The 25,456-nt window shown below is 45.4% G+C and overlaps 1 protein-coding gene across 4 annotated transcripts in view; it reads left to right on the plus strand.

Moving 5' to 3' along the window:
- The window catches only part of ptprh (protein tyrosine phosphatase receptor type H), a 95,103-nt gene that overhangs the window by 62,887 nt on the left and 6,760 nt on the right, over window positions 1–25,456 (plus strand). For 3 of the 4 annotated variants that reach the window (XM_041178112.1, XM_041178115.1, XM_041178114.1), the window contains 10 exons: window positions 3,347–3,619; window positions 4,561–4,654; window positions 7,534–7,584; window positions 11,477–11,558; window positions 11,834–11,924; window positions 13,164–13,240; window positions 14,583–14,717; window positions 16,971–17,093; window positions 18,585–18,742; window positions 22,717–22,852. In XM_041178112.1, the coding sequence (XP_041034046.1) occupies window positions 3,347–3,619; window positions 4,561–4,654; window positions 7,534–7,584; window positions 11,477–11,558; window positions 11,834–11,924; window positions 13,164–13,240; window positions 14,583–14,717; window positions 16,971–17,093; window positions 18,585–18,742; window positions 22,717–22,852 (1,220 nt within the window). The other variant, XM_041178113.1, reaches the window with a different exon arrangement.

Genomic DNA, 25,456 nt, shown 5'->3' on the forward strand with positions numbered 1-25,456 from the left:
CAATGACTGTCACTGGGAGGTGTGAATGTGGGCGCCAAGAGAGGAGAGAATTGGAATAAGAACAGAAAATGCTGGAAAAGTTCAGCAGGTCTGGCAGCATCTGTGGAGAGAGAAACAGAGTTAACGTTTTGAGTCCGTATGGCTTTTTCAGAGTGGAAGAGAGGTAGATATGTGATGGATTTTATACTGTTGAAGAGGGGGTGGAGCAGGTGGAGCAAACTAGAAGGCCAGGGATAGGTGGGAGTTCAGGAAAGATTTGACAAAGGTGTCGTGGACAAAAGACAAAGGGAGTGGTAATGATAGTGTTAAAGACTAAGGCAGATGTTAACAGTGGCATAAAGGTCAGCTAGCATAATGTATTAATAGCAGAACAAGGGTCAGATTTTAAATTTAAATAGCCAACCCAGCAAGGTTACCATATGCACCCACTCAACAGTGGAATTCTAAAGGATTTTTAAGACAACTTTAGTTATTGGACAAAGCAGAGTTCTAATAAAGTGGCGAGAGGGTTTTCCCCAAGGCTGGTATACACAGTGTACCTTTCAAGATGTTACATGGCCACACCCCACATAACCTTCCATCCTTCTTTATATACGATTCTCTCTCTTTAATGTGTAAAATCCCATTGTTCTACATGTCTTCGGAAATTTACTTCTCCCGTAATATAAAAATCTTTCATGTTGTCAATATGGCCTCTTTCCTTTTGGCAAAAATAAACATAGGATAAATGGGGTAAGTTATTGTTAGTTGTAAACATCCTACCATCCCGTTGAAAATCAAACAATCCCTTCACTTACCTAAAAATGCAAATTTCATTCATACCTTATCTGTGGAACCTTCATCCTAGCTTATCCATCTCCATTTCAAAAGTCTGCTTTACACCTAACTCTTTTGATAATTTCAACCTATCTGACTCCAATTTGATTAAATCAGTTTGAATTTAATTGAACCATCAACACTTGCACCCATAAGCCGACAATAATATTGTGAAAAATATTATAGTTTCATGACACAACTATCATTAATTGTTGTAAAAACCCATCTGGTTCACTAATGCCCTTTAGGGAAGGAAATCTGCCATCCTTACCTGGTCTGGCCTATATGTGACTCCAGACCCACAGCAATGTGGCTGACTCTTAACTGCCCTCTGAAATGGCCTAGCCAGCCACTCAGTTCAAGGATAATTAGGAATGGGCAACAAATGCTGGTGCCCACGTCCCACGAAAAAATATTTTTTTAAAAACTGACCAATTATTGGCTGGCTTCTTATCTCCCACATTCAGCTAGAGATTTACATGCTGTGTTCTTACTGTCAAGTTGGAGACCAAGATGGTGCTATGGAGACTGTATTATCCCATCATTCATTGCAGCAATGAAAGCCTCCCATGAAATCTACAGGGCGGAGGTGATTTTACACTAAGTAACTCTCCCTCCACCTCTACCTATCTGTTGACAGACCCTTCTCCAGTCATTGTTTTGTCTGTGACCAGCAGGACAACAAACTCTCTGACGTTGCAGTGGAACGCACCCAATGATATGAGAGCCTTGGACTACACATACAGGGTCAAAGCTGATTCCTTGAACTTCAGTGAAACCTATCACACGTCACCAGGACTGACTGAATACCAAGCGGAATCCCTCCACCCTGGGGTGCGATATAAACTGGGGGCGGGGGTGGGGCAGCACAGTATTTAATTCTGTTCTCAACTAACACCCAAGGACACACATTTTCTCGCAACAGTCACTGGACAGTGCTGAGAAGTGCTCTGGGATATCCTGAGGTCACTATATAAATGCAAGTCCCCCTCATTCTCTCTCCCTCACAGAACTCGGAGTGACTGTGTTCCCAGTGATAGGCCTGGGGTTGTTAACTGTAATTAAATGTGTTCCTGGAGTTCTCATCACATGACTCGCCCCCATACTCCAGCCATTAGTCGGCCAACACATCCATCCTTGTGACGTATGGCCTTCCTACACCAATTGGAAAGCAAAAAGACTCATTAGCCAATTGGATGAAGCTTGACTATCAGCCAAACGGCCTTTTTATAACCCATTTTCAATATTTTTATAGTTGGTAAAGTGAAATGTTGAAAGAAAATGAAAATAAAAATCTTTCTTAACGTCCGGATGATTTTTCTCCAGTGTGGCACACAGCAGTGTCCTGGAGATTGATCTCCAATTCTTGGAGACCCCAGTCCAGTCCTGGAGGGTTGGCGGCCTTCCTTATGCATCTAATCTAGGCCACGATTTAACACGAGACTGGGATCGGTGATGACTGAGAGGACACTGTGTGTACCTGAGAATGTTATCCAAGACATTCCTTAAAGGGACAGTATCTTGGACAGCGTATCGATGCTCTCCTGGGATAGAGTAAATTACACAGAGATTAGAACAGAAACAGTCCATGGGTTTGCCCAGTGGTCTGTAAGGAGAATGTTTAATTATTGCAATCATATAACACAGAAGACGACCAATTATCCCATCAGGTTGTCAACTCTCTGAAAGAGCTATCTGATTATTCCCGATCGCCAGCTCCTTCTCCACTGCCCTGAAGATTTTTTATTTTCATTTATGTATTTAATTCCTTTTTGAAAGTTAATATTGAATTAGTTTCCACCACCCTATCAGGCAGACACTGATAGAGACCAAGCCATCTCTCCCTCTCTCCACCCCCCCCGCCTCCCTTGCCCCCTCATCGCCTCCCGACATCTCCCCCACCTGTGACCCCCTCTTCTATCAATCCCCCTCACTCCCCTTCTCTCACTCCCCTTCTCTCATCCCCCTCTCTCACCACCTCCTCTCTCACTGCCCCCTTCTCTCACTGTCTCCTCTCTCGCCGCCCCCCGCCACCTCTCACTGCCCCTTCTCTTGTTGCCCCCCGCCCCGCTCTTGTGGCCCCCCCTTGCCATCCCTTCACTCACAGCCACCCTCTCTCTCACAGCCTCCCTCTCTCTCACTGCCTCCCTTCTCTTGCTGTCCCATCTCTCGCCACCCCTTCTCTCGCTGCCCCCCTGCCCCCCTCTCTTGCGCCCCCCCCCTCACCACACTCCCCCCCCTGCTGCCCGCATCTCTCACCGCCGCCCCACGCTCACTGCCCCCATCTCCCACCACCCCTACCCTCTCACCATCCCCTTCTCTCGCCGTCCAGCTCTCTCTTTCCCTCTGCACTCTCTTCTGTCTATTGTATAAATGTTATTCTTTCTTCCTGGATTTGATTTTAATGATCTGTTTTTCATTGCTCCCATTGTCGCTGACACAGACTCACTGCACCTCGCTTGTAATATTTAACCCATATCACTGAAGGGAGGACCTCGCTCAGCGTCATCTCTCTCTGTCCCTTTTACAGTTCCTGCGAGCGTCCCCGAAATTTACTGTGATTGGTCCACGGGCTACATGATTAATGTGCAATGGACCAAACCAATGGGCCACTTCACCGGATTTAACATCTCTTTGTACGATGGAGACCAGCTGCTGAGAGCCCAGACCATCGGTAGGAACAAGAATTCCCTGACAATTAGAAACTTGCAGCCTGCGCGTATATACACAGTCCACATCTACACACAAGCTGGCCGGGCTTACAGCGAGATGGTGCATCGGCAATGTCAGACTGAAAAAACACGTGAGTATTCTGGATCTAAAGTTTCTCCCCCATTGCAGACGTGTGTCCCTTTACTGGGTTCTGGTAGCCTGTTCTTGCTAAGCAGCCCAGCCAAGTGGTGATTGTCCGTGTACCCCAGTAAGAGTCAACATCTCCGGGGAAGGTGAAGAGCAAATTGAAGAGGAAAAGGAGAACCAGTGGGCTGCAAGGTTTCTCTTCTTTAGACCAATGGGGCCACAGATCTAACTGTAACAGGGGTGAGAATTTCATTCGCTTTTGCAAGGGGAGATGATGGTGCAGCAGTAATGTCACTGGATTAGGCGTCCAGTGGTCCAGGCTAACGTTTTGGGGATTTGGGTTCATTGATGGAATTTAAATTCAATTAAAAAAAAAATCAATTAGTTAAAATAAAAATCTAAGAACAATCTAGAGCATGACAATTGTCATAAAAACCTACCTGCCTCTCTAATGTCCTTTAGGGAAGGAAGTCTGCCATCCTTGCCTAGTCTGCCTTACATGTGAGTCCAGGCCGACAGCAATGTGGTTGACTCTTAACTACCCTCTGAAATGTTCTAGCAAGTCATTCAGTTCTCAAGGGCACTTAGGGATGGCCCATAAATGCTGGTCTAGCCAGCGATGCCCACATCCCGTGAACAAATAAAAAAAATATAAAAATGAAAAAATTTATATTCAATCCAGCTCGCCCCAGCTCACTCACTTGATTGTCGCACTGTATTCCTGCCATTGTTGCTGGTGCTATCTTTTTGGACGAGAATTTTGACCAGTATCTCTCAGGTGGACTTAGAAGATCCCACGGCACTACTTCAAAGATGAGAAGGGGAGTTTTCCCCTGTGTCCTAACTGATACTTAGTCATGATTGGCATTCCCCACCTATGTTTATCAGATAAGCATTTGCTGGGTATGTTCCTTAGGCTAACTGTCCATCTTTTGTTCTGTGCAGCCATTATCATTGGAGCGGTCATAGGCTCTCTGCTGTGTCTGATCCTTATTGGTTTGTTGTTGCTTTTCATCATCAACGGAAGACTGCCATGGAGGTAGGTGTTTCTGTTTAATGGACACTGACTAGGGACTTAGTGATGTGAGGATAGAAGACACAGAATCAGAGTCAAACTCATCCTTCCACTGATTAATAACATTGAGCAGACTGGGTCATGCAATTGATTGGCCTCTGGATCTTGGATTCCAGGCTGATGACTGAAGGTCTCCTCTATCAGCTGATTGGATTATTCTTGTGTGAAATGGGAGTTTGGAGCATTTTCAATCCAGTTTTTAGTGGGTGTAGAACTATAGTGCAATACTATCCAAAATCCCTTCCAAATGGAAATAAGTTGTCAGTTGAGTTCAAAAGTGATGCTGCAGGGTCACTGAATAATATCCTGTTGGTACAGGAGGAGGTGCTGTTTTAAAATGGATAGAGGATTAATTGCTGGACAATGTGTTGGGGGCTTTACCCTCTACCCAACCTGTGCTGTACCAAAATAAAAATAGCTGGAAAAAATCAGCAGGTCTGACTGCATCTGCAGAGAGGAGCACAGATAATGTTTCGAGTCCGTATGACACTTCATAAGAACTGAGGAAATATAGAAGTGAGGTGAAATATAAGCTGGTTAAAGGGGGTGGGACAGGTGGAGATGGATAGGGGGCCAGTGATAGGCGGAGGCAACGGAGAGATTGCCAAAGATGTCATAGACAAAAGGACAAAGGGGTGTTAACGATGGTGAAATTAGATAAGGAATGTGCTAATGGTGACATTAAGGTTAGAAAGAGGAAATATGGCTGTAAACGTGAGTTCTGGCAGTGTTTGATGGACAGTGTAGAGGGAGCTTTACTCTGTATCTAACCCCGTGCTGTACCTGTCCTGGGAGTGTTTGATGGGGACAGTGTAGAGGGAGCTTTACTCTGTATCTAACCCTGTGCTGTACCTGTCCTGGGAGTGTTTGATGGGGACAGTGTAGAGGGAGCTTTACTCTGTATCTAACCCTGTGCTGTACCTGCCCTGGGAGTGTTTGATGGGGACAGTGTAGAGGGGGCTTTACTCTGTATCTAACCCCGTGCTGTACCTGTCCTGGGAGTGTTTGATGGGGACAGTGTAGAGGGAGCTTTACTCTGTATCTAACCCCGTGCTGTACCTGTCCTGGGAGTGTTTGATGGGGACAGTGTAGAGGGAGATTTACTCTGTATCTAACCCCGTGCTGTACCTGTCCTGGGAGTGTTTGATGGGGACAGTGTAGAGGGAGATTTACTCTGTATCTAACCCCGTGCTGTACCTGTCCTGGGAGTGTTTGATGGACAGTGTAGAGGGAGCTTTACTCTGTATCTAACCCCGTGCTGTACCTGTCCTGGGAGTGTTTGATGGACAGTGTAGAGGGAGCTTTACTCTGTATCTAACCCCATGCTGTACCTGTCCTGGGAGTGTTTGATGGGGACAGTGTAGAGGGAGCTTTACTCTGTATCTAACCCCGTGCTGTACCTGTCCTGGGGGTGTTTGATGGGGACAGTGTAGAGGGAGCTTTACTCTGTATCTAACCCTGTGTTGTACCTGTCCTGGGAGTGTCTGATGGGGACAGACAGTGTAGAGGGAGATTTACTCTGTATCTAACCCCGTGCTGTACCTGTCCTGGGAGTGTTTGATGGGGACAGTGTAGAGGGAGCTTTACTCTGTATCTAACCCTGTGTTGTACCTGTCCTGGGAGTGTCTGATGGGGACAGACAGTGTAGAGGGAGATTTACTCTGTATCTAACCCCGTGCTGTACCTGTCCTGGGAGTGTTTGATGGGGACAGTGTAGAGGGAGTTTTACTCTGTATCTAACCCCGTGCTGTACTTGCCCTGGGAGTGTTTGATGGGGACAGTGTAGAGGGAGTTTTACTCTGTATCTAACCCCGTGCTGTACTTGCCCTGGGAGTGTTTGATGGGGACAGTGTAGAGGGAGCTTTACTCTGTATCTAACCCCGTGCTGTACCTGCCCTGGGAGTGTTTGATGGGGACAGTGTAGAGGGAGTTTTACTCTGTATCTAACCCCATGCTGTACCTGCCCTGGGAGTGTTTGATGGGGACAGTGTAGAGGGGGCTTTACTCTGTATCTAACCCTGTGCTGTACCTGTCCTGGGAGTGTTTGATGGGGACAGTGTAGAGGGAGCTTTACTCTGTATCTAACCCCGTGCTGTACCTGCCCTGGGAGTGTTTGATGGGGACAGTGTAGAGGGAGTTTTACTCTGTATCTAACCCCATGCTGTACCTGCCCTGGGAGTGTTTGATGGGGACAGTGTAGAGGGGGCTTTACTCTGTATCTAACCCTGTGCTGTACCTGTCCTGGGACTGTTTGATGGGGACAGTGTAGAGGGAGCTTTACTCTGTATCTAACCCTGTGCTGTACCTGTCCTGGGAGTGTTTGATGGGGACAGTGTAGAGGGAGCTTTACTCTGTATCTAACCCTGTGCTGTACCTGTCCTGGGAGTGTTTGATGGGGACAGTGTAGAGGGAGCTTTACTCTGTATCTAACCCCGTGCTGTACCTGTCCTGGGAGTGTTTGATGGAGACAGCGTAGAGGGAGCTTTACTCTGTATCTAACCCCGTGCTGTACTGGTTCTGGGAGTGTTTGATGGAGACGGTGTAGAGGGAGATTAACTCTGTATCTAACCCCGTGCTGTACCTGTCCTGGGAGTGTTTGACGGGGACAGAGTAGAGGGAGATTTACATTCCATACAATATTGTCATGGGTGGATTAAGGCTTGTCGCGCCTGGGAATAATGAGTAATGAAGAGCAGGAGCACGAGTAGTCCATTCAGCCCCTCAATGTGGGAGATATTCATATTGACAGAGATCTTTGAAAGGTAAAGCTTGAATTCCATCACATGCTAACAGTTAAGTTTAGCAATTATCTTTTTTTAGTAAATTCTTCTATTTTGTTCCAGGAAACAAGATTCAGACTTTTCACCAATGACCATAATTCCTAGAGAAATCAAGTAAGTGGAATTAATTCCTGATGGTTCTGACTATTACCCGTCCCCCTCCCCAGCTCGCAGCTTCCCTTCCATCCGCACCCCCCCTCCGCAACCCCCTCCCCGTGCTATCATTAAGCTATTTCCAATGTGTAAATCTGCAGCTGATATCAACCCCCCCTACACCCTGACACTGACTGCTTTCAGGACACTTTACCTCTTGCACAGAGGAAAAAAAACAGCCACGTGGTTTCTTGATCACCCAGGGAGAGAATGGATCGCAGCCTGAGCCACCTCACAAAGTGGCAAAACGCTGCTTCTCCAAAACCAGTGTAAGTAATGTCAAAATGCCTTCAGTCTCAGCTGGACAAATTATGTCCAGGTCAATGGCTGGATTCATTCAAAGGAGGAATCCTTCCAATTTTAGTTCTTGTGAAGGGGGTGGGGTGGTGAGACCAGGCTCTACAGTATCTCACCTGCTGTTCTACAGTGTGGCGTGTCATCAGTGCAGGTTTTGCCATTGTTCTACTGAGAAATCTAAAACTCATACAGCTTTTTGCTAAGGGTGTAACTGCCTCAGCAAGTGTTCATAGTGTACCGGACTAGTAACGCAAAGATCATGAGTTCAAATCCCACTTTAGTGACCTGAAGTTTTGCTTCAGTTCTGCCCAACCCCTGTTTGGTTCTTACAGCCCTCTTTGGTGGCAATGAGTTGCAAGAACAAGCATGAAAGAGAAGGCCCATCAGCATTTCCTCTCCGCAGCAAATGCAGCCTAGTGTTATCCAAATCTGAGGCTGTTTCAAAGAAGCCAAGTTTCAGCGAGTGACTGGTGAAAGTTCCTTTCTTGTGCTGTTACTCTTGGTGAAGGGAGGCTCTTGCCCCCCCTCAATAAGTCAAAAAAAAATGTCCTGGTCTGACCCCGGTTCCTGATTATTGATTTAAGTGACTCATCAAAAGGCTGTGAGCCCATTAACGGATTCTGTCCCTGAGAATATGACATTGATGAAATGCTCTTTTTTTATTATTCTCTCACGGGATGTGGGTGTCACTGGCTAGGCTAGCATTTATTGCCCATCCCTAATTGCCCTTGAGAAGGTGGAGGTGAGCTGCCTTCTTGAACCGCTGCAGTCCCTGTGTTTATAGGTACACCCACAGTGCTGTTAGAGAGGGAGGTATATTGTGCCAACTGGGGTTAAGATATTGAGAGTTACAGCACTCCCCACAGCCAGTGCCCGGACACGTTTCCTCAACGCAGTCCCTGACGCTTCCAATATACAAACTGAGATTGAACACTCTCATGCTTCCCTCAAAGCATATCCACTGGTCCTGACATAAAGCAAATCCAGGAATCTGACCCAACCCATCCATCCAGTAGGCAGAGCGCAAGATGCAAACACAAGCCAATATACGAGCTATAATGCCAAAACGGGCAGAGGTTGGGGAATCTCTCCCTTGTCCTCCTTTTCACACTCCTATCCTACAACCTGGTTTCACTAAACTTGCCATCCACCCCCTCTAAATGAGTCTCCTGCACCTGTGTCCACCCAGAAAGTGAAAGGCAGGATTATCCCGGGCCCAGGAAGCTGGGCTGGGAAGTGGGAGAGGCTGGGAAAGTGGCAGGGAGTCGTGTCAGGAAATTGGCCAGCGGCAGGCTGAGACACAGAGGCGATCTTTCCGGGCTGCCGGAATTTTGCAGGGAACAGAGCAGCAGCCACCAGCTTCTCAGAGGTGGCCGCTCTGCGTCATCCGATGGGGCAGGGGGCCACAGATAGGGGAGGTCACCCCCTACCCCCAACCCCTCCAACATTCCACCAATGAGCCATCCATTGGGACTTGCCAGCCTGGCCCCTCTGGTTTTTCATTTTTGATTTACCTGTTCCAGGTCACCACAAAATGGAGGTGCCCTATCGACTCCTGCACTGCTTCAGCAGCACCCACCTCATGGCCATGGCTTCAGCACTGCCAGCCCAGTGATTGAGCCAGCAGCATCGACATCCCCCTTTCACCCCCACAAACCTCCATTCTTAAATAGTGAAATCACTGGGCTGGTCCCACTGCTGCCAAGTGCAGACCCCCCCCCCCCCGCCCCACCGTCTGGATGTTGGGGTCCCGAATGTTATTTCGATTCCAAGCCAGTTGGCAAAGTATGAATGTGGACACTAATACTTTTCACGATAATAGGTTTATTCACAGAATGCAGCATTACATAAGTCTGCTTCCTACCCTGTCACTCTTTGGAGGCTATTTGTAACTCTTTTGAGTGTCACTCTTTGTAACTCTTTCGAGTACAAACCCATTTCCATCTGTTTCAGATGAAGTTACGTTGTTTCATAGTTTGCCATTGTGAGATTTGAACTCTTGATACTCTTTCGAGTACAAACCTGTTTCCATCTGTTTCAGATGAAGTCACATTGTTCCATAGTTTGCCATTGTGAGATTTGAACTCTTGATACTCTTTTTTTTGAGTAAACCTGTTTCCATCTGTTTCAGATGAAGTTACATTGTTTCATAGTTTGCCATTGTGAGATTTGAACTCTTGATCTTAGGGTTACAAACCCAGTACCATAACCACTTGGCTATTTAGGCCAAGCCTCATCACTCTTTGTAAGTGCTCTAAGCACTGAATTAAACAATGCCCTTCACCTGCGTATCATGCCAGCATAGTTAACATACCATTAATGCTGAAGCCTGCGGGAAAATCCCGTCCCAAATGTCATCAGGGAATGTGAATGTGGTTGACATTGCAGCCAACTCCAAACCTGATCTGTGACCTCGGCACGTGTCTATACCAGGTAAATTCACTGGCTCCACTACATAGCCCAGGAAAGCTAAGGCTAATCAATTGCCTCACTGGTTGACATCAGTTGAACTTGGCCCAGAGCAAGAATCAAACCTTGTGCATACACTACTCCACCTGAGCCACTTGATAGCAGGTGTCCCTCACCAGTAAAGCTCCCCATTAAGAGTGTCTCTGTGTGGAAGAATAAAATACATCTATACTTGTGAGAGAAATAAACTTAAAATCCACGTATAATGAAATTACTGTAGAATGTCCCCAAACAGTCACACAGCCAGCACGTAAATTAGCAAATCAAAGGTCCAGTGCTACCTTCCCAGACTAAGGGGCTCTGGATGTCAGATACGGTGGCAAAATCTAAGAGGAAAAAAACTATTGTGTGTGCATTGCCCAGGATATGTAACCATTAACACTATCTATTTGCTGAACCATCAACATTGTCCTGTCTATTTGCTAAACCATTGACATTGTCCTGTCTACTTGCTAAACCATTGACATTGTCCTGTCTATTTGCTAAACCATTGACATTGTCCTGTCTAATCGTTAAATCATTAACACTGATCACTATCCTTTGAAGCCATTTGAAACTATTGTAATTGCCCAAGTTTCTGTCACGAACCTTTTGCTATATCTATGTGTGTAAAGAGGTGTTAGTCAGAGAGACTGGTTCGCTCCGTTGTATGTAACTAGGCTCTCCGTAATATCACGATTTTAATAAAAACTTCCTGGACAAGCCTCCAGGGTCTGAGTGTTCACTCCTGTTTTTCCACAACACTCTTTATCCCTGAAAAAAGACACATGTCAAACCAATCAGCCAGCCTGCCTGGTGTGAATTTAAACAAACAATGTAGTTGACTGTGAGCCATCAGTCAACTGGTGCATTCTCCTTGACAGCACCTCTACTCATCAGAGTCCACTTGCCAACCAATCAGCACTCTCTTCTCATGAAGTATAAATTGTTGTTCCCTTTACGTTTGATATTCTTGCGAGTGTCCTGATGAGTGCAAAATGAAAAGCTTCAACGTATTTTTCAGCGCTACGCAAGTTCTGTACTACCAAACGACTTCTGTAATGTATCTATTAAGCAGTTTTCACCGTCACTTTGTTTTGTTCTCCAGGCCTGTTCCGGTTAGTGAATATGAGGATTACTTTCAGAGAAAGCACGCTGACACAGATTTTGGCTTTGCCGAAGAATACCAGGTACGGAGAGAGTCAGAGGACTGGGTTTGCACTTTATATTTGGAATGTTCAATCTTGGCGCTGGAAAATGTGCTGTGTTCCCTGTGTTACAATCAGTTCTCCATATAGATGAGTTTGATGTACCAATGGTGTGTGAAGAACACACTGCTGGGTTCGTCCTCCCAGTAAAGTGAGGCCACGGTGAGTGCGGAGTAGAATTAGAATTGGAGTGCGGTACATGTAGATCCTTCAGCCAGAGACTGATCAATAACCGCTCTCCTATTCATGAACCACAGAGTCTGAGTATGGTGGGGGTAGAACAGTCGGTGGAAGCTGCCCTGCTTGTGGACAACAAAAGAAAGAATCGATACACTAATGTCCTACCATGTAAGTAACTAAGGCATGCATGGATGTTAGAAACCAGAAATAAAAACCAAAACTGCTGGAAATACTCAGCAGGTCAGGCACCATCTGTGGAGAGAGAAACAGAGTTAACGTTTCAGGGTTTTTGACCTTTGGAACTGGTTTGTGGCTCATGCAATGGATACATACACTCCAAAAGGAGGTGGATGAGTTCCTGGAGGAAGGATCTGAAAGTCCTTGGGAGAGTGCAGGGGAGATGTGCCAGAATGCTTCCAGGGATGAGGGATTTTAGCTACATGTTTAGGTTGGAGGAACTGGAATTGTTCTCCTTGGGCCAAAGGAGATTGAGGGGAGATTTGATCGAGGCATAGAAGAGTAGGACAGGTTTGGATAAGTTGGACAAAGAAAAGCTGTTCCTGTTGGCTGATGATACAAAGGCTAAGAGGACCCAGGTTTAAGATTTTGGCTAAGAGATGCAGGGGAGATGTGAGGAACAACTTTTTCACACAGCGAGTGGTGACCTGGAACTCACTGCCCAGGAGGGGGGTGGAGGTGGAGATGATCAATGATTTCAAAAGGAAATTGGATGGACACTTGAGGGAAACAAACTTGCAGGGCTACAGGGATAGAGCAGGGAAATGGGACTGACTGGGTTGCTCTACAGAGACCTGGTATGGAGTTGATGGACCGAATGGCCTCCTTCTGTGCCATAATGACTCTGTGACTCTAAGCTGATATTACTCTGTACAGATGGTCCATGGGATGTTGGGTAATGTACCATTGTGGTCATGCTTACCTCCTGGATCACATTTTTATTCACTTTTGGGGTTGGAGAGGAATTTCCCTGAACTTTTCATTCTTAGGCTTTTTAAACAGAGAAGCATAGAAAATAGGAGCAGGAATAGGCCATTCGGCCCTTCGAACCTGCTCCGCCTTCATCATGATCATGGCTGATCATCCAACTCCATAGCCAACTTAAAATTCTGGGGTTTTTTTGCCCCCTCCTCAGAAACATGTGGATGGGGAATACTGCAGGGGGAGGGTCACGTTACTTAGTTGCATGATGGCTGAAAGGGAAGGACTTTGTGGCTCTTTCGCTCTCTGTCCAACATTTTCATATGTTAATAAAACACAACAGATGGATGTGAGCGAGAGGCAGCCTGGGCCTGAATTGTGTTGCTATGTTACAGACGGAGTTTCCTGCTGTCATGCGGATAGACAATCATTTTATTGACAATATTTTCCCTGCCTTGGTTCTTTCAGATGATGCATCCAGAGTTAAACTCATTCCTCAGCTAGAGAGCAGCACATCCGATTACATCAATGCAAATTACATGCCTGTAAGTGTTGCATACTAAAGATTAAGAAAGGATATGCTTCTGTAGCCAAGGCAACCCTGACCCCAAACAGTCACATAAGGAAGATATCAGAGAACTTACTGTGAATTTAAAGGGCTTATTACTAAACTTAATGGATGCCAGAATGAGGAAAGATATCAGGTCTTTCATTGAGCGCATAAATTTAAATAGAATCTAACCATCTCTCCTTATCATTCAATGGCAATACCATCACTGAATCCCCCACTATCAACTTCCTGAAAGTTACCATTGACCAGAATCTGAACTGGACCATCCATATAAATCTTGTGGCACGAGAGCAAGTCAGAGGCTGGGAATTCTGCACTGAGTAACTCACTTCCTGACTCCCCAAAGCCTGTCCACCATCTACAAGGCACAAGTCAGGAGTGTGATGGAATACTCTCCACTTGCCTGGATGAGTGCAGCTCCAATAACACTCAAGAAGCTTCACATCATACAGGGCAAAGCAGCCCGCTTGATTGGCACCCCATCCACTACCTTAAACATCAACTCCCTCCACCCCACAGTGGCAGCAGTGTGTTCCTTGTGCAAGATACACTGCAGTAACTAGCCAAGGTTCCTCTCCAACCTGTGACCGCTGCCACCTAGAAGGACAAAGGCAACATGCATGGGAACACCCACATACAAGCTCCCCTCCAAGCCACACACCATCTTGACTTGGAACTATATCGCCGTTCCTTCACTGTCGCTGGGTCAAAATCCTGGAACTCTCTCCCTAACAGCACTGTGGACTACAATGGTTCAAGAAGACAATCTACCACCACCTTAGCTGTAAATCAGAATGGGCAATAAGTGCCAGCTTTGCCAGTGAGGGCCACACCCTAAGGATGCATTCAAAAGAATCATCCTAGCCTTATTGAAACAGAAACTGAATTTTAGGGGCTATTATTTGGGTCTCTATTTTGATGTCTTTCTTTTGCTTAATTCCCACGCATTGAATGCACTTTCTTGCTCATCCAAGAGCATTATTCGTCACGCACCAGTTGGTCTCCGCCAGTCACATATTAGTTGGCATTAGAGAGCGATGTCAATTTCCACCATTGTCTCAGCTCTGTTTACTGCCTTACCCAGGGTAGCTGGTGTTGGTTTTGCAGAGTTTTTGGGTGGGACATAATGGGCACTGGTGTGCATGGGGATAGTGGGTGAACATTATGGGTACTCCCTACCCTCTCCCCTCTTCCCCTCCCTTTCTAAATATCCATCCCGCCAGATTCCAGCCAGGATGATACCCTGACCCTCAGTGATTTTTATTTTGTTCCAAAGGTTCCTGTTTATAATTCTCTTTCCCGTTGGTTATTTGTAGAGTTACAGGTCCAACAAGGAGTTCATCGCTGCCCAGGGGCCCCTGCCAAACACAGTGGCCGATTTCTGGCGAATGATTTGGGAGCAGAAATCGAAGGTCATTGTGATGCTGACAAACTGTGTGGAAGTAACTCGGGTGAGTCCCCGATTCTCAGTTTGAACCGGACTGGTCACAAACTGAAACCAGCTGTCTAGCTAGCGCAGGGATGGGAACTCTGGTTTTTCACCTGCGCTTGGAGTCCATTCCAGATCATGAGGATAACAATCCTGTCTCTGTCTGTTTGCATGGGCAAGAAGTATTAAACAGCCAGTGTCATTGGCCAGGGTTGCTATGTCAGTTGCGCATAGCTCGGTCTTGAACAGCAAAGTCACTGGTCTTAAACCGGGGTTGCACTTGAGAGCCGTTGTTTTTGTAAATGGAGTGGGGTTCAGCTGAGACTCGAGCTCGCACACTGAATGAAGACACTCTCAATGTGCCCGTTGTGAGGCGCAAGCCCACAAAACCGGGAGGGACTCTCAATTTTAAAGGTATCCGTCTTCCCATCTCCCAAGTCTCTACAAGTGTACAAAACCCTGACTTATATGCTGAGGGCAAGGAGATGGAGTGAATCGTCCTGAGAAATTAGTTGCTATAACTCGCTTGAGCCCACCCTTCTCTGAGAAGCTCCAGGCCTCTCTCAGTTGCTGCTTCGTATCTTCACACTTTGTCTAGCAAAAATTGTATTAAATACTAGAGGGATTCCTAATCTGACTAACAGTCTGACAGATCACAAAATGAATATTCCTCCCATGGTCATAACCATCTTCAAACGAGATTGGCCTGGAGTCTCCAGGAATTGAAGATCAATCTCCAGGACTCCACAGTGCGCAATACTGGAGAAAAATCATCGGGATATGAAAAAAGATTTTTCTTAGCCATTTTCTTTGAATATTTCACTTTATCAGATATAAAAATATTGAAAATGGGGGAGAAAAAGGCTATTCGGCTGACGGTCAAGCATCATCTGATTGGGTAATGAGTCTTTTTACTTTCCAACTGGCGTAGGAAGGCAGTAGGTCACAAGGATAGTTGTGTTGGCCGACTAATGGTTGGAGCATGGAGGCAAGTCATGCGATGAAACCTCTAGGAATACTTCTAATCACAGTTGGCGACCCTACATCATACCAGTCAAGAGGAGCATTAGTCCAAGAGAGCAGTGTTTTATATTTGAAATATCTCAGAGAAATACACAGATGGCACTAGTTTCTAAATGTGCAACAGGTTTATTTACAAGTGTTTTAAAATATCTCTGCAATCACAAAATGTCATGCTTATCCCAGCTCTAGCTTCTAGTAACTTCTGTGGTGTCTGTCTACTTTGCTCCGAGTCCCCACCCAGGCTTAACCAATCAAACGCAGGGAGCATGGATCTGTTGCCAGGATCACACAATCAAACACAAAGCAATTGAACCATTGAGCACTACAGGTGGGAGGGATTTATGGGCTCCTACAATCCATACAGTGAGGTGGGGATTAACCCAGACCCACCAGGTTTGAGGATCCCATTGGATGTCAACCCAGAGTTCAGAGATGGAGCCTTATGTCTCCACCCACTCGGACACCTGGAGTAGAATTCAAACACTATACCTTCTGACTCAGAGACAAGAAGTGTACCACTCAGGTCGCAGTTACTATCAGGGATTTGCTGAGTGGAGGATCCCAAAGATGACACCTTGTCCCTCTGTTCCAGAAGCCTTGTGTGTCACACTATTACAGTATTTACAAAGAAATTTATATGGATACTACTGAAAATGCATGGGTATACATATCAGGAAAGGATTGACAGGGCCGGGTCTCTCTTGGGGTAAAAAAAAAGGCTTAAATTAAAATAATTTTTAAAAATTAAAATTATGAAGGGTTTTGATCAAGTGGATACAGAGAGATTGTTTCTCCCTTGAGGGGAAGAGCATAGCTAGAGGCCATAAATATAGGGTAGTCAGCAAGAAATCCAATCGGGAATTCAGAAGAAAGTTCTTTACCCAGAGAATGGAACTCGCTGCCACAGGGGCTGGGATTTTCCGGTCCCACCTGCAGCGGGAATTGATGCAGTTGGGATGAAAAATTTGACGGATCAGCAAAAGGTTTGCGGGACCGGAAAATCCCGGCTAGGGAGTGCTTGATGTGAATAGTATAGATATATTTAAGGGGTAGCTAGACAAGAAAATGAGGGAGGAGGGAATAGAGGGTTACGATGATAGAGTTGGATGAGGAAAGATGGTAGGAGGCTCGAGTGGAGCTTAAGCACCAGCAGGGACTGGTTGGGCCGAATGGCCTGTTTCTGTGCTGTATATCTTATGTAACCTTATGTGATTATTTTGATGAAGCCCTCTTAAACATATTCTGGTTCCAGGTCAAATGCGAACACTATTGGCCGCTGGATTACACGCCCTGTACCTATGGAGACATCACAGTGACAGTCACCTCAGAGACCATCCAAAGCGAGTGGACCCTCAGAAATTTCAGTATCAAAAAGGTGGGAAATCTTAGGATGTGCCAGAAAGATCATGATCCATCCAGTACCACCATCCAAGTGGCTGCATTATACGATATTGTTGTTGACTTATGCTTGTGCAATAGCACCAGTCACAGCATACAAGTGCCAGACAATAGCCATCTCCAAAAAAGAGAACATAAGAACATAAGAAATAGGAACAGAAGTAGACCATTCGGACCCTAGAACCTGCCCCGCCATTCAATAAGATCATGTCTGATCTTCTTGTGTTTCAATTTCCACATTCCCATCTAACCCCAATAACCCTTGATTCCCTTGTCTATTAGAACATAAGAAATAGGAACAGGAGAGAATCTAAACATCTCCCCTTGACATTCAATGAAATTATCATCACTGAATTACCCACTATCAACATCCTGGGGATTTCCATTGACCAGAAACTTAACTGAACCAGCCATATAAATACTGTGGCTACAAGAGCAGGGAAAATGCTGGGAATTCTACAGAGAGTAACTCATCTCCTGACTCCCCAAAGCCTGTCCACCATCTACAAGGCTCAAATCTGGAGTGTGATGGGATACTCTTCACTTGCCTGGGTGAGTGCAGCTCCAACAACACTGAAGAAGCTCAACACCATCCAGAACAAAGCAACCCGCTTGATTGACACCCCATCACCTTCAACATTCACTCCCTCCACCACTGATGCACAGTAGCAGCAGTGTGTATCATCTACAAGATGCACTGCAGGAACTTACCAAGGCTCCTTTGACCGCACATTCCAGCCCCTCAATGTCTAGAAGGACAAGGGCAACTTATACATGGGAACACCACCGCCTGGAAGTCCCCCTCCAAGCCACTTGCCATCCCAACTCAGAAATAAACCGCCGTTCCTTCACTGTCGCTGGGTCAAAATCCTGGAACTCCCTCCCTAGGAGAAGCATAGATTTACTAAAATGACACATGATCTCCAAGGGTCAAATTATCAGCAGAGACTACTGAAACTAAGGTTAGAATTTAGAAGATTAAGTGATTTGACTGAAGTTTGTAAAAGTACAGAGAGAAGTTATTTGCCCTGTCTGGGGAGTGGGATAAATTAGAGCCCAATCATTCAGGAGTGAAATTAGGAAACACCTCTCCACACAAAGTTTGGGAGAAGTTTGGGACTCTCTTCCGCAAATAACAATTGATGCTAGGTCAGTTGTAAATTCTTAACCAAAATCTCAGATTAAGAGATGGTATGAAAGTATATGGGGAAAAGAGGAGGGATATATGGAATTAGGTCACAGGTCAGCCATTGAATGTTGGAACAGGGATTGAGGATTGGGTCTAGCTGGGTCCCACATGTGGTGGAAAATCCCATCAGACTTTCTTAGTCTGGGTACACATGTGAGATGGGTGTTTGAGCGAGGTAAGTCCCAATGGAGCTTGTTACATTGTGGGGGGAGTGCCTTCCGGAGAGGAAGGATGAGAATTAAAGGGAAAGGAGACTAAACCTCTGCCTTCTCTGGATAGGATGGGTCCTCGGAGATACGCTCAATCTCACACTTTCAATTCACTGCCTGGCCAGATCATGGCGTACCCGACACCACAGAGAAACTGATAGCATTCCACAAACTAATTCAGCATCACCTGAACATGAATCAGCAAGGCCCAACTGTCATACACTGCAGGTAAGGACTCATTGTGACTGCGCCTGTCTGCTCTGGTTCATCATGTGACTGTAAGTTCCCAACTTCTTAAAAACACAAGGAATGCTGGGGAGAGAGTTACGGAGTAACAGCATGAGGGAGCTGGATTAACGTCAATATAGATACAGTCAGTAACACAGGGTGCTGGGGTAGAGAGTTACGGAGTGACAATGGGAGGGAGCTGGATTAACATCAACAGAGATACAGTCAGTAACATAGGGTGCTGGGGGTACAGAGTTACTGAGTGACAGTGGGAGGGAGCTGGAGTAACATCAACAGAGATACAGTCAGTAACACAGGGTGCTGGGGGGAGAGGGGTTACTGAGCAACAGTGTGAGGGAGCTGGATTAACATCAACAGAGATACAGTCAGTAACACAGGGTGCTGGGGTAGAGAGTTACGGAGTGACAATGGGAGGGAGCTGGATTAACATCAACAGAGATACAGTCAGTAACACAGGGTGCTGGGGTAGAGAGTTACTGAGTGACAATGGGAGGGAGCTGGATTAACATCAACAGAGATACAGTCAGTAACACAGAGTACTGGGGGGAGAGGGGTTACTGAGCAACAGTGTGAGGGAGCTGGATTAACATCAATAGAGATACAGTCAGTAACATAGGGTGCTGGGGGTACAGAGTTACTGAGTGACAGTGTGAGGGAGCTGGATTAACGTCAATATAGATACAGTCAGTAACACAGGGTGCTGGGGTAGAGAGTTACGGAGTGACAATGGGAGGGAGCTGGATTAACATCAACAGAGATACAGTCAGTAACATAGGGTGCTGGGGGTACAGAGTTACTGAGTGACAGTGGGAGGGAGCTGGAGTAACATCAACAGAGATACAGTCAGTAACACAGGGTGCTGGGGGGAGAGGGGTTACTGAGCAACAGTGTGAGGGAGCTGGATTAACATCAACAGAGATACAGTCAGTAACACAGGGTGCTGGGGTAGAGAGTTACGGAGTGACAATGGGAGGGAGCTGGATTAACATCAACAGAGATACAGTCAGTAACACAGGGTGCTGGGGTAGAGAGTTACTGAGTGACAATGGGAGGGAGCTGGATTAACATCAACAGAGATACAGTCAGTAACACAGAGTACTGGGGGGAGAGGGGTTACTGAGCAACAGTGTGAGGGAGCTGGATTAACATCAATAGAGATACAGTCAGTAACATAGGGTGCTGGGGGTACAGAGTTACTGAGTGACAGTGTGAGGGAGCTGGATTAACGTCAATATAGATACAGTCAGTAACACAGGGTGCTGGGGTAGAGAGTTACGGAGTGACAATGGGAGGGAGCTGGATTAACATCAACAGAGATACAGTCAGTAACACAGGGTGCTGGGGGGAGAGGGGTTACTGAGCAACAGTGTGAGGGAGCTGGATTAACATCAATAAAGATATAGTCAGTAACACAGGGTGCTGGAGGGAGAGGGGTTACTGACTTTCGGTGTGAGGGAGCTAGATTAACATCAGTAGAGATAGTCAGTAACACAGGGCACTGTGAGGAGAGAGGTTACTGAGTGACAGTGTGAGGAAGACCATAAGACGTAGGAGCAGAAGTAGGCCATTCGGCCCATCGAGTCTGCTCCGCCATTCAATGAGATCATGGCTGATCTGATAATCCTCAACTCCGCTTTCCTGCTTTTCCCCATAACCCTTGGTTCCCTTACTGATTAAAAATCTGTCTGTCTCAGCCTTGAATATACTTAATGACCCAACCCCTACAGTCCTCTGCGGTAAAGAATTCCACAGGTTGACTACCCTCGAAGAGAAGAAATTCCTCCTCATCTCTGTTTTAAATGGGTGACCCCTTACTCTGAGATTATGCCCTCTGATCCTAGATTCTCCCTCAAGGGGAAACAACCTCTCAGCATCTACCCTTTCAATCCCCCTAAGAATCTTATATGTTACAATAAGGTCGCCTCTCATTCTTCTAAACTCCAAATGAGTGCAGGCCCAACCTACTCAACCACTCCTCATAAGAAAATCACTCCATACCCAGGATCAACTTAGTAAACCTTCTCTGGACTGACTCCAATGTCAATATATCTTTCATTAGATGAGGGGACCAGAATTGTTCACAGTATTCTACATGTGGTCTAACTAGTACTGTGTATAGTTTTAGCAAGACTTCCTTATTTTTATATTCCATTCCCTTTGAAATAAAGGCCAACATTCCATTTGCCTTCCCTATTACCTGTTGAACTTGTATGTCAGGTTTTTGGGATTCATGCACGAGGACCCCCAAATCCTTCTGTGCTGCAGCTTTCTGCAGTCTTTCTCCATTTAAATAATATTCAGCTCCTCTATTCTTCCTGCCAAAGTGCATAACCTCACATTTTCCCACATTATATTCCATCTACCAAGTTTTTGCCCACTCACTTAACCTGTCTATATCCTTCTGTAGACTTTTTGTGTAATCCTCACCACTTGACTTCCCACCTATTTTTGTGTAATTCGCAAACTTGGCGATAGTACATTCACTTGCCTCATCTAAGCCATTAACATATATAGTAAATAATTGTGGCCCCAGCACTGATCCCTGTGGCACTCCACTAATTACAGGTTGCCGCACTGAAAATGCCCCCTTATCCCAACTCTCTGTCTTCTATTAGTTAGCCAATCCTCTATCCACCATGGGCTCTTATCTTATTAAGTAGCCTTATCGGTGGTAGCTTATCAAACACCTTTTGGAAATCCAAATATATTACGTCACTGGTTCCCCTTTATGTATTCTGTTTGTCACCTCCTCAAAGACTTCTAATAAATTTGTTTGGCATGATTTCCCCTTCATGAAGCCATGCTGATGCTGCTTGATCAGATTATGTATTTCTAAGTGCTCTGCTATTATTATTATTCCTTTATAATAGACTCCAGCATTTTCCCAATGACAGATGTTAAGCTAACTGGCCTATAGTTACCTGTTTTTTTGTCTCCCTCCCTTTTTGAATAAGGTTGTTATATTGGCCGATCTCCAATCCTCTAATGATTCTGGGAAGAATGCTACCAGTGCAGCTACTATCTCTGTAGCTACTTCCTTTAATATCCTAGGATGCAACCCATTAGGTTCACATCAGTAGAAGACAGTCAGTAACCCAGGGCGTTGAGGGGAGGAGGGTTACTGAGTGACAATGTGAGGGAGCTGGATTAACATCAGTAGAGATAGTCAGTAACACAGGGTGTTAAGGGGAGAGGGGTTACTGAATGACAGTGTGAGGCAGCTGGATTAACATCAATAGAGATACAGTCAGTAACACAGGGTACTGGGGAGAGAGGGGTTACTGAGTGACAGTGTGAAGGAGCTGGATTAACATCAATAGAGATATAGTCAGTAACACAGCGTCTGGGGAGAGAGAGCAACTGAGTGAAGGTGTGAGGGAGCTGGAGTAAGATCAGTAGAGATACAGTCAGTAACACAGGGTGCTGGAGGAGAGAATTACTGATTGATAGTGTGAGGGAGCTGGATTAACAACAGTAGAGATACAGTCTGTAATGTAGGATGCTAGGGGGAGGGTGGTTACTGAATGATAGTGTGAGGGAGCAGGATTAACATCAATAGAGATAAAGTCAGTATCAAAAACAGAATTACCTGGAAAAACTCAGCAGGTCTGGCAGCATCGGCGGAGAACAAAAGAGTTGATGTTTCGAGTCCTCATGACCCTTCAGCAGAACTAAGATGCTGCCAGACCTGCTGAGTTTTTCCGGGTAATTCTGTTTTTTGTTTTGGATTTCCAGCATCCGCAATTTTTTGTTTTTATCTCTTTTTTTACAGTCAGTATCACTGGACACTGGAGGGAGACGGTTACTGAGGGACAGCGTGAGGGAGCTGATTAGTATAAAGACCCAGAAGACTTTGATCAAAATTCTTTGTAACAATCTGTGTTGTGGGGAAGCTGAGAGGAAAATTCCTGTGTAATCTGTTTAAAGACCCTCAACCTCTGTTTTAATCGCAGTGCTGGAGTAGGACGGACAGGTACTTTAATAGCCTTGGATTACCTACTGCAACAGATAGAAGAGGAAGAAGTAATCGATGTTTATGGGATTGTCCGTAAAATGAGACTGAACCGGCCGCTGATGGTCCAGACTGAGGTGAGAAGTTTTGTCTTTGAGTGACTTCATCTCCTGCTCAGAACCCTTCGGTCTCTGATCCATTTCAGGAAGGTGTCTCTATAGTCAACTCCAAGCCCTGTTCCTGCTCTTCACTACTTGGCTCTAACCTCCTACAACTGAAATTTCCAGTAATATATCTTTCCAAATCCTGGGAAAAATAATTCTCGAAAGACAGTTCCTTTATTTCAACATGTGCCTGAACAGTTCAAGCTGTCAACCATATCTCAGTGGCTAACACTCTGGCCTCGGAGTCAGAGGGTCATGGGTTCAAGTCCCACTCCAGAGGTTTGAGCCTACAACACCAGCTGACATTCTCAGTGCAGCGTTGAGAAGGTGCTGCAGTCTCAGAGGTGAATTATGCCTTTTGGATGTCATGTCAAGTCATGGCTCCATCTGCTCTCTCAGGTGACCGCAAAAGATGCCCCATCACTATTTGAAGAGCATGGGAGTTCTCCCTGGTGTCCTGATCGATGTATATCTCTGAAGCATCGCTTAAAAACAAACTACCTGACCACAATCAATTGCATTTTGTGGAAGCTTGCCATGTGTAAATGTGCTACTGTTCCTATATTGCAACTGTGATCACAGTTCCAATAGCGACTGTATTTCAATGGCTGTGCAGATGTTTTGATACATCCTGAGGCTACAAAAGGTGCTATAGAAAAACAATTTCATTCTGATTCACTGAGCTGACATGGGACTGACAGCAAAGATTAAATGATTTATGTCAAACGTAGGGTATCCTGGGCGTTACCATTGACCAGAAACTGAACTGGACTAGCCTTATAAATACTGTGGCTACAAGAGCAGGTCAGAGGCTGGGAATCCTGCAGCGAGTAACTCACCTCCTGACTCTCCAAAGCTTGTCCATCATCTACAAGGCACAAGTCAGGAGTGTGATGGAATACTCCCCACTTGCCTGGATGAGTGCAGCTCCCACAACACTCAAGAAGCTTGATCCATCAAGTCAAAACAGCCCGTTTGATTGGCACCCCATCCACCACAATCCAACGGTTAATATTTAAGGAACGAATGTATGCATTGCAATAGTTATACATTCCTTTCTGGGGCAGAAACACAACAGGAAAAGCAGCCCAACCATGTTTAACAAAAGAAATTAAGTATAGTCTTAGATCCAAAGAGGAATCATATAAAATTGCTAGAAAAAGTAGCAAGCCTGAAGATTGGGAGCAGTTTAGAATTCAGCAAAGGAGGGCCAAGAGGTTGATTAAGAGAGGTAAAATAGAGTATGAATAAACTTGCAAGGAACATAAAAGCAGACTGTAAAAGCTTCTGTAAGTATGTAAAAAGAAAGAGATTAGTGAAGACAAATGTAAGTCCCTTACAGTCTGAAACAGGAGAATTTATAATAGAAAACAAGCAAATGGCAGAGAAATTAAACAACTTCTTTAGTTCTGTCTTCACGCAGGAAGACACAAATAACTTCTCAGAAATACTAGGGAACCAAGGGTCTAGTGAGAAGGAGGAATTGAAAGAAATTAGTATTACTAAAACAAAAGTGCTGTAGAAATTAATGGAACTGAAAGCTGATAAATCTCCAGGGCCTGATAATCTACATCCCAGGGGACTAAAGGAGGTGGCCGTGGAAATAGTGGATACGCTGATTGTCATCTTCCAAAATTCTGTAGATTTGGGAACAGTCCTGGCAGTTTGGAGGGTGGCAAATATAACCCCACTATTTAAAAAAGGAGGGAGGGAGAAAACAGCAAATTTCAGACTGGTTAGCCTAACCTCATTGGTAGAAAATGCTAGAGGCTGTTATAAAGGATGTGATAACAGGACACTTAGAAAATATCAACGGGATTAGACAAAGTCAACATGGGTTTATGAAAAGGAAATCATGTTTGACAAACCTACTGGAGTTCTTTGAGGACATAACTAACAGAATAGATAAGGGAGAACCAGTGGATGTGGTGTAGCTAGATTTTCAGAAAGCTTTTGATAATGTCTCACATATGAAGTTAGTGTGTAAAATTAAAGCACATGGGATTGGGGGTAATATATTGGCATGGATTGAGAATTGGTTAGCAGACAGAAAACCAGAGGTAAAAAGAGGGATGAGGTCCTGCAACAAGAATTTAGGGAGCTAGGTAGCAGATTGAAAATTAGGACCTCAAAAGTTGTAATCTCTGGATCACTCCCAGTGCCACATGATGGTGAATATAGGAATGGGCGGATATAGCAGATGAATGTGTGGCTGAAGAGTTGTTGCAGGAGGGAGGGCTTTAGATTCCTGGATCACTGGGTCTGTTTCTGGGGAAGATGGGACCTGTACAAGTCCGAAGGGTTGCACCTGAACCGAAACGGGACCAACATCCTTGTGGGGAGATTGCTAGTGATGTTGGTGGGGGTTTAAACTAATTTAGCAAGGGGATGGGATCCGAGAGGAGGTATAGTAGGGGATGATGTGCAGCCAACTATAGAAGAAAAACCAAGTCAGCCTGGAAGGCAGAGCATATATAGTAAATTTAAGGCACAAGGGAACATGGCAAGGCTGGGTGACATTTATTTTAATGCAAGGAGTCTTGCGAGTAGGGCAGACGAGTTGAGGGCGTTGATTAA

This window comes from Carcharodon carcharias, chromosome 31, assembly GCF_017639515.1.
Source record: "Carcharodon carcharias isolate sCarCar2 chromosome 31, sCarCar2.pri, whole genome shotgun sequence".
NCBI classification, from domain to species: domain Eukaryota; kingdom Metazoa; phylum Chordata; class Chondrichthyes; order Lamniformes; family Lamnidae; genus Carcharodon; species Carcharodon carcharias.